The following is a 9,847-nucleotide window of genomic DNA, read 5'->3' as shown; positions in this document are numbered from 1 at the left end:
TTCATTCAGTAAAGACTTGCTTTTAGGCAGTGAGTATATTTTAATACAAAAGACGTAATCTCTGCCTGGTGTTTAAAGACCATGGGTTATTCTCCTTGAACCAAAGTGATAAACCCTATAATAAATGGAAATCTCTATTTCTTGCTGGTTCAAAGTAGGCAAAATATTATGACTATAGATTAGTTCATGATTCCCAGTCTGTTATGAACTAGAAATGGCACAATACTATATTTTAAGTCATAAGCAGTCTATTTTGAGCAGCTCCCACCCAAAATTATTCTTAAAAAGTTCATTTAAAAATTATATAATATGACTTAAGTAAAGTATTCACATGTTTTAGGCACATTGCAAGCATTCAACAGTTGTTAGTTACCTCCTGTCCTTAAAAGAGCAAAAATTAAAGATGCATAATGAAACAACATGGAAGATATTTATTTCATATATGCCATATATACTTCCTCTTTTGCAAGAAATAGCAAACTTTATTCTTTCTCCTTTCTATCCCATATCCAATCTCAGGGAGGCTCTTTGTAGAGAAATTAACTTATCAACTGTAATCGCACCCTCTTAAAGACATGACTGGGCTCAGATACCCTATTCCTGATCTGTATCCTTGGTGGCTTGGTGACCTTGGTCAAATTCCTTCATCTTTCCCAACCTCAATTTCCCCATTCATAAAATTAAGATAATAATACATTGCTTATGGGTTTTCTGTGAGAATTATATGAAATAACCTATGTGAAATGTCTAAAACAAATAAAAACTTAGTAGATGGAGTATCATCATTATTATTATTATTATTATTATTATTAAATATTGTCACATTTTCTTGAATACTGATTTAACTGGACATATTTAACTTGTTCATATAAATGAGTCTGGAGAAGCCTTAAGGAGTCTTATTTCCAACTATGGTGTATATATCTAGATAGATAGATAGATAGATATAGATACAGATATATATTTTTCAAGAACCCTAATTGACCTTTTGAGTTTTTTGTGATGTTACATCCAGGATTCCAAATTTTGTTCTTCTCAGATGCACAAAAGACTACAAAACATCCTTTGTTAATGGTAGAAAATAAACAGTTTCTTTAGAAAAACACCTCCATCATTCAAGAGTTTATAGATTTATGTCCAGTTCTTTGAGTAGAAAAAAGAGAAAAGCCTTTCTTGAGTCAGAAATGTTTCTCAAACTACTATAGAATAACAATTATGACTCTCCATTTTTTATTTTTATTACCGGGTTGAAAAAGATGACTCTCTACAATGCCTGCACCAGGAGGATATTAGTCCACAAATAAGGGCCCAGCATGACATTTATGAGAAAGCTGGGTCCTCCTGTGCAAAGCTGATTGGTGCTCAGCCAGTGGGCTCCAGGGCATTGCAAATAAAGACACCTTCTTTACTGGGCTTATCAGATGCAGGTCAGAGGGTTGCCTCTGCCCATAGAACTTCAGGAAATGCTCAACTAGCAGCACACATCTGCTGCAAGCAAGGAGAAACTGGACTTTGAAGATGAGACGTCTTCCCCAATTCCCTTCCATTTTGGCTATCTATTGCTTCTGCCTACTACAGATCCCCTCCTCAGGTAAGGGGACTCCTTCATCAGACCCCAGAAAGACTGAGACAGACTTTGATCCCTTAGGGCAGTTCTGGAGGGAGGCAAACTTTGTCCCCCGACATACCCCCATTTCCACCCTTTCAATTTCTGGCTTCTCATTTGTCTCTAACCTTTCAGAGAGGGTGGACAGAACTAGATGCTGCAGTGTTTTAGTAGAAGAAACTTTCCCCTGTGGAACTATCTTTAAACAACTCCTGCCCCAGGGCTTTTCTGAGGACATGCCGCTGAAACTGTGAGGGACAGGAGTTGGGGAAATCCCAACTTCTTAGCTATTTGTGCCCCCAGAATTCTGAAGAGACAGAACAAAAGACGCTAGAATCAAGTTTACAGTCCCAGGGACTGGGGATCGAGGGCAGTTGGGGAGGGGCGAGATAGGCGTGCGCACAGGAAAAAGGAATCTTTTCATAGCCTCTTTGTGGGCTCCCAGGAAGCAGGATCCCAGAGAGCCCAGTGAAGACCCCATGGCTTCCTGGGTGGGTGCGCTGTCCTAGGTGCTGACCAAACGCTGGCGTTGCTTCATCAACTTCTGAGAACAGGGCGTTTGTAGGGAACCAGAGGTGGGATGTAGAGTCAGTAGTCTGAATCCATTACCCATCTCCAGGTAACTCTCCATTTGATTTGGGGAAGGATGTGGTGGCAGAACAGCTATGGTTGGAAACACAAACGATTTCAAATTTTTAGATTTTTCTATTAGAATTTTGATTTGGGGGAGTAGAAAATCTTTGAAAAGATATTCAAACAAGGGGGGAGGAAGTGGTAGATGAGGGTAAACAGGATCAAATATATGGTGATGGAAGGAGAACTGACTCTGGGTGGTGAACACACAATGTGATATATAGATGATGTAATACAGAATTGTACACCTGAAACCTATGTAACTTTACTAACCATTGTCACCCCAATAAACTTTAATTAAAAAAAAAGATATTCAAACAGAAAACATATTTCAAACAGTATGGTTTTTTGCCATGTCCTGTAGTGTAATCACAAAACCTAGGCACTACAAGGAACTGTGGAAGTCATTTGGTTAACCTCTCTTAAAGAGCAGGGATAGCCTCTAGGACTTTCCTGTTTGATTGCTTTCAGTGACACTCAACTCACTACCAGCCTAAGACAGCCAGTAGCTGCCTCCTTTGGGCTCCAATAGACTCTTGCTAATATTAAACTTTTGTAAATTTGTTATTACCTTTTATTTATCTATCTATATATTTATATCCACCTCCCTCATCTATTTGACTCTGTGTTCCCTGAGGGTAGGGTCCCTATGGTCTTTATCATTGTACTGTTAACTCAGAACCTTTTAATAAATCCTTATAGGATTGGCTGGAACTAATTAGCATTTTTGAATGGCATCAATCATCAAAAACTTTTTTACACTAAGCCAAAATCTGATCACATGTAACTTCTAACCATTAGCTCTAGTTCTGTTCTTTGGGCTTACACAAAATAAGACTAAGTTCAGGGTTTTATATTTACCCCATTTAATTTCATCTGGTTAATTTTTACCTATCCAGTTTATTATTTCAATTGCAATATTAGTTATTCCTCCAATTGTTTATCTCATGAAATGGAATGAAGGCTTCATTTGGGTCTGATAAAGGTTGACTGGCACAGGGTCCATCTGCATGGTGGAAGCAACCTTCCTCACTCTACCCATGAAGAGTTTGATGAAGAAGAGAGACAGGTGTCCATATTTCTTAAACGTCTCAAGAGTGATCCTGACAATCATATACTAGTTGATACCATTTCCTGATATTCCATCCTTATAAATTCCGTCGATTTACAAATTAAGTTGTTGCCTAGGCATTTTTGCCCTTTTTTTTTTTTTTACTTGCTCACTCTTATACCGTTAACTCCTGGTAAAAAAAAAATGCTATTTTTAACTAATTTTGATACGAATCTCAGATTTGCTAGTGGTAGGTAGAGTATGTTTTCTTTGTCAATCTTGTTTTAACCACAATGTATTTATAGAATCTCTGTATGTTTTTCATGGTAAGGATTTAACAGTTAATGCTGTGACCTCTTTTCTCCTAATTGATATTTTTATGATTTCTCACAATAGGATTTCCTCGACCTTTAGCTGATTCTCCAGATGGCTTGGATATTGTGCAGCATGAGGTAACTGTTGTTCAGAATGTGAGGTTTTTATTTAGTCTTGGCCTTGAAAATACCATGTGGATAATGTTCACTTAAAACTATTTTAAGATCAGATTCTTGGCTGCCGCAGGACTCACTGTTGTCATTTTTATGGCCTCATTTAAGGCATTCTGAGAGTTGTGTTGAAATTCGCTGCCAGTGTGTGAGAAGATAATGCCAGGTTCATAAATGGGACAATTTTAGAGTTATATGTGTTGTGATAGAATTCTATTGACTAAGGGATTTGTACTTATCTTTAATTCATTCTTTTTTTTTTTTTTTAGTGGCTGGCAAATTGGGCAACTCTTTCCAGGCAACCTAAGGTAAAAACATATATATACCTATGATAATTATTTTAGTTATAGCAGTGCAGATGTTTATGTCATAATTGATCTCTGTAATAATCACACTATTTTGCTACCTACAGGAGAATTTGTGTGTGTGTGTGTGTGTGTGTGTGTGAGTGCACGTGCTTATGTGTGTGTAAGAATATAGTTTTAGGCAATAACAAGTGAATCTCTTAAATATAAATTACTGTAAAATATTTATAGTTCATCTGCATTCTTACAATTATCATAATTACATATGCATGTCTAATAACGTTAATTGTATATGTTATGATATTTCATAACATATTACAAATTGATATATGATGATATAGCAGTTCTCCAAAACAATAGATCTTATGTAAAGGATCTGACAATAACTATATTAACCACAACATAAATATTCCAATGGATACAAAGTAAATGTTGATTCAGTAGAGGGTGGTATCAAAGGCGAGTCCGTGATTCTTAGCGTAGACTGTGTGTTTTCATCTTTGGCCACATCTCCTCTTCCTTCACCTCCCCCAGCCCACGGCACACCATGCTCCAGCCATGTTGAACTTCTCACTATTCCCCACATGTACCAGGCCCTTATGTCTTTGCACAGGCTTTTCCTTAACCAAAAATGCCTTTACCTCCTTTGTTGGCTGTGGTTAACAGCCCATACTCTAAAACAAAACTACCTGGGTTCAAAACCTGCATTTACTTAACCTTAGCTAGTTTCTTAACTGCTCTGTGTCTCAGTTTCCCCATATGTGATATGAAAGTAATAGTCATACTAACCTGACAATATTATTGTGAGGGTTAATTGTTTTGATATTTGTAAAGTGTTTCCAACCAGGGCCTAGAACATGGAAAGTGACAGCACTTAGGTGCTAGCTGTCACCATTATCTCTCAATGCAACTAATTTTCATTCTTCAAGACTCAAACATCAGTTTCTCTCTTAAACTTCATGCCAATTTCTTTGTATTTTCAGTTTACCATTACGTATATGTTTGAAGACAGTTGTCATCTCTCATCCTTAGAACTAATCTTTACAACCTTGGTACCCAGAGCAAAAATCCAGGGCGTGAACTCAGAGCTCTCCATCTCACACCGAAGGGGTTTCCCTATCCCTCAGGTGAAGGCTGTAAAGGTGTCCCCTGCATAAGCAGAGGAAGTGGAAGTGTGGCTGTCTGTCACATGTGCTACCTGCAGTAGCACATTGTGTTGTGGGGTTCCCCATGAGCAAAGGCCCACTTGGAATGAATTTCCTTCCACTGTCTCCATTTTCCCAAAGCTGACCCTGTTCATTGTTTCCAATTGCAGGATAGCAAAGCATTGCTCATGAACAAAACTGCCAATATTTTAAAGGTATTAATAGAGAGATTGGGCTCTTCTGCCTTGAAGTGTAACCTCTGGCCTGTCACTTCCTCTCCTGGGGCTTTGGTTTCCTCGACTATCCAATGTTTAGATGAGTTACCTGGGCGCTAAGTCCTCTTCCAGTTGTGGTGTCCAGAAGAGTCCAGGTCTGGATCTCCAGGGAACTCTTATCTTGAGGCCGCTCAGAAAGCATTACATTCTGCAATGTCATAATGACACCTGCAAAACTTTTCATGTTTTCGACTTCCTACCTCTGAGGTCTTAGAAAAGATCCTTCCTAAGCTTCCATTTTCTTCTGGAAATTGAGTTAACAATAGTACTCTTTGGACTTTATGAGGATTAAATGTCATGATCCATTTTAAGCCCTTAGCACAGTACCTGGAACGTACGTAGTAAAGCTCAATAAATGGCTGCTATTATTACTATTATGATGATTATTGTTTTTCAGAGGAAAGGGTATAGCGAGCTACAGCTCTTAAGTTTTCTCATAATTTTAATTGAATGTTTATTTATTGGTACTGTCTGCCTTTTCTGCCAAACTCTGTCTATTATTAAATGCCATTTTTGGCAGCTGGGATATACAAGATCTCCCTCATTGACAGTGTTCTTGCATGTTCGGGGGGAGGGGGGGGAGGACTGAAGTCCTTAAATCTAAAACTTGTATTTTTTTTGTGTGTCTGCACAAAATAAAATTATTGAAAGAATTAAAACAAAACAAAACTTCATGTTTTGTGTTTCTGGTAACTGCTCTGGATGAGAAGTTTTTATGGAAAAAAGGGCAACAGATTCTTGTGAACACAGCCCTCCTATTCATCTGTTCAAAAAAGATATTTATCAAAAGCATGCCATGTGCCCGGTGCTGGGGATACAGTAGTAATCAAAACAGACAAAAGTGCCTGCTCTCATGAAACTTATATCCTAGTTAGGGAAATGATAAGAAGATGGATAAGCAAATTTTAACATGATTTTTCTCTAAAAAGAAAAAAATACAGCAAGGAAGGTGCATATAAAATGTTGACAGTGGTGATTAGTAACTGGAAAAACATCTTTATAGTTCTTTTTATTTTTTGGCCTGAAAAGTAATGGTGTAAAGTTGATGAATGTGGTATCAAAACAAACAATTGTTTGCCCCCAGTAAGTTTTCAGAACACACACACACACACACACACACACACACAGAGAGAGAGAGGGGGGAAGAGAGAGAGAGAGAGAGATAGAGATATGCTGACAAGAAGACCAGGAGCTGTAAAAAGTAGTAAATAGTACATTTGAGAAATGGTAATTATAAGGCAATAGAGCGAATTTTCACAGAATGTCTGCTATTGGATAATTATAGGTGTGTCTGTCCCCATATGCATGTGTATGCATGCACGTGTGTGAGAGAGAGAGAGAGAGAGAGAGAGAGAGAAGACAGAAACATACCTATCAGCCGGTTCCACTGCAAAAGCTCTCCACAAAGTTTGTAGGAAGATGTATTCACCGCAACAAAATTAGAAGTGTTATTAAAAACCTTCATTTCTGTCTTAATTGAAGTTTGAGCTGATTGAGCATATTTAAATGTGAAAGAGATATGAAGATCAATAACAGCCAGATCAACGTATTTAAAAATCATTCCCAGTGATCATCTCTAGCAGTTTTAGAAAATTCAGACATGGAACTCTGTGCTATTGTTTGGTAAGATGCCTTCCTCACAGCATCCCTGGGTACAGTATGCTGCCTACACAGCTTTTCCTGGGCAGACAGGGGCAAGGTGGTGCTCTAACAAGGACTTAGATATGAAAAGCTGTGCTTTCTGCAAGAAGACTGAAGGCTCATGGAGAAAGCTTTGAGGAAAGAAGTTTTAGGGAAAAAGGTCAATCTGAACCAACCATTTTTTTTAAAAGCTGAATTCTAGGGCACACCCTGCAGCAAATAAAAAAATTGCAATCATTACTTTATCCCAACCCTTAGATGGTTATCTGGGAATTGAATAGGGTATTACTTCTATGCATCATAGGGTATGCTTTCCCCCCAAAGATTGAAAAGGTAAAATGAGATTAAGTTTTAAAATAATGATGTATTGCTGGGACCTTTTTATTTTGTAAGATCCAGCATCAACTATATAGTCTTATTAAGTCTGTGTAATGAATGTCTTTTTAGCTTGCCAATTTATTTCATAATATTCAGGTAAATCCAATAAGGTCTATGGTGCAACGTATACTAAAAACCTTGTCAGTTGCCCGCCCCAGTAAAATTCCATGTCACTCACCCTACCAATTCTCTTTCCAGGATAAGCAAGATATATACAAAAGGGTGAGTACTGCCCAGCCCCATAGCAAGGACATGAAACTGCCACTTTATAACAAGTGACACTCAATACTAACATCAACTTTTGTTCTCTTATTCAGTTTTTATTTCACTACTCCCGAACTCAGGAGCCAACATTTCCAGTTAAAATTGGGGTCAGTATTGCACCATAATCATCTTTCTGTAAAAGTCCTTTTCCTCTGCATGCCTTTTCTCCCTTTCTAATTAATATGCACAGATCAGAAGAAAAGCAGGGGGCCTCAGACACTCTCTGTTCAATAGCTTTCTAGGTGCCTCTTTCCAGGGCTGCAGGGAGTATGTGCCTCCCTCCTAGAGTGTGGGTGGGGGAGGCTGACAGGTCTAAAAAGTTAGAGAATAAATTATGGAAAAGGAAAAATAAGTAAGAAATAACGTTATTATGCACTCAAACAGATGTATGAGAAGACCCCCAGCGAATACCGAAGTCTATTTATGAGGTTCCATATAACCTTCTGTTTTTCTTTTAAATTTGGAAAGTGCTTTGTGAAGTGTAAAGTACCTTATCTCCAGTAGTGATCCATGGATGTGCACCTTCCATAACCATCACGGGCGTGTGTGCCAGGCGAATAATAAGCATCACCTCTAACTTTCTTAGTATAAACTTGAGTTACCCTCAGGAGCAGGTTGTGTAGGTGAATTTCTGCAGGGTATGATTTGAGGAATATTAGGAAGATCATAGAATAAAATTAATTCAGGTGCCCTGTCACAGCAACTGAAATTTTACCATTAGAAAGTCACTTATTTTTATAATCAAGGCTTTCCAAGTCTTCAAGAAGACCCTTAAGAGACAAATACCTGACAAAGTGGGTTTTTTTGTTTATTTTTCCCTAAGAGGTAAAGCCTCATCAGTAGTACAGGTTCAGGAATGGGGAATCCAGTAATGTGGGATATTATTAAGAAGGGCAAAGGGAGAAATGATAATGGTGGGGAGGGAAGATAAACATGGTCTGTGACACAAATTACCTTGTATTGTGAGCCACACTACTCAGGGAGAACTCACAAGACTAGATAAGAGCCAGGTGTGTATGCCTGAGTGTGTGTGGGCAGTCACAGACAAGAAGTACAGGAAAATCAAATACATCCAGGAGAGAGGGTTAGGGATGCTGCCCTTCCAGCTGGTCCCTTGGATTAGGAGAGCGCACCTGGGGAGCAAGATAGGATCTGGTGGAGATGCTTCTTAGGGACAACTCCACACCAGAAGGACGGAATGAACGGGGTAAATGCGGACAAAAGTCTGATTTATCCTAAGGGAATATATTTAAGTGATATGTGGGGGTGGAAACCTGCTATCAAGGCAGACGATTCTTTATTGAAAACATAAAATGTCAAGCTTAGGCTGGGAAATGGATTTTGCTCTGGAAATTAAACCCATTTGTAAAGGCGTGATTGGAAAGGATGCACATAACCCTGGGCTATGTCCCGGTGTCCCAGTGTTCAGTCTCACCCTCATAGCCCCTCTTTGTTGCAGTTTCCTCCTGTGCACCCTTTAATGCGTCTGGCCACCAAGCTTGCCAATGGAAGGATGAAAAGATTTCTACAGCGTGTATGTGCTTTTTTCTTCCACCGAGTTTTCATGTCACTAAAAGTTAATTTAACTGGGTAAATGCGTGTCCTTGCCTTGGGGCTCACTTGCATCCTCTCCTGGAATCTTAAGTCTCCACCTCGGGAAGGCCCTTTGACCTTGCACCACTTCCTTCACCTCGGGCCTCAGTCTCCTCCCTGGACCCTTCCTTATACTCTGGCTCAGCATGTTTCCGTTCTCTCCTCCTCTGAGCGCTTCATCCTCATGTTTTAGTTTTTGTGTTGATTTCTCACTTTCACTGTCCCTTCCTCTTCCTCTTGATGTGAACATTTGCCTTGGTGACATATTTACTTCCCATTGCTTCTGTCCATATCTCAGAGCTTTGTTTCTTTAAAAAAAAATTAAGTTTAAAAATTGCCAGTTTCATTAGTAGCTGAACCTGTTCAGAATCGTAATCAAGGTTTTGTTGCATGGAAGAAAGAAAGAAAGAAAGAAAGAGAGAGAGAGAGAGAGAGAGAGAGAGAGAGAGAGAGAGAGAGAGAGAGAGAGAG

The 9,847-nt window shown here is 38.9% G+C and overlaps 1 protein-coding gene across 2 annotated transcripts in view; it reads left to right on the top strand.

Moving 5' to 3' along the window:
- The first annotated feature begins 1,511 nt into the window (after positions 1 to 1,511).
- The window catches only part of NMS (neuromedin S), a 23,678-nt gene continuing 15,342 nt past the window's right edge, over positions 1,512 to 9,847 (top strand). The window contains exons 1-6 of one of the 2 annotated variants that reach the window (XM_019666481.1): positions 1,512 to 1,591; positions 3,687 to 3,742; positions 4,045 to 4,083; positions 7,718 to 7,741; positions 7,837 to 7,890; positions 9,243 to 9,317. In XM_019666481.1, the coding sequence (XP_019522026.1) occupies positions 1,519 to 1,591; positions 3,687 to 3,742; positions 4,045 to 4,083; positions 7,718 to 7,741; positions 7,837 to 7,890; positions 9,243 to 9,317 (321 nt within the window). In that variant the 5' untranslated portion in view covers positions 1,512 to 1,518. The remainder of the gene's footprint in view (positions 1,592 to 3,686; positions 3,743 to 4,044; positions 4,084 to 7,717; positions 7,742 to 7,836; positions 7,891 to 9,242; positions 9,318 to 9,847) is intronic. The other variant, XM_019666482.1, reaches the window with a different exon arrangement.

The sequence above is a fragment of the Hipposideros armiger genome, unplaced genomic scaffold, assembly GCF_001890085.2.
Source record: "Hipposideros armiger isolate ML-2016 unplaced genomic scaffold, ASM189008v1 scaffold_472, whole genome shotgun sequence".
Classification (NCBI taxonomy): Eukaryota; Metazoa; Chordata; class Mammalia; order Chiroptera; family Hipposideridae; genus Hipposideros; species Hipposideros armiger.
This window is presented reverse-complemented; position numbering and strand designations above follow the sequence as displayed.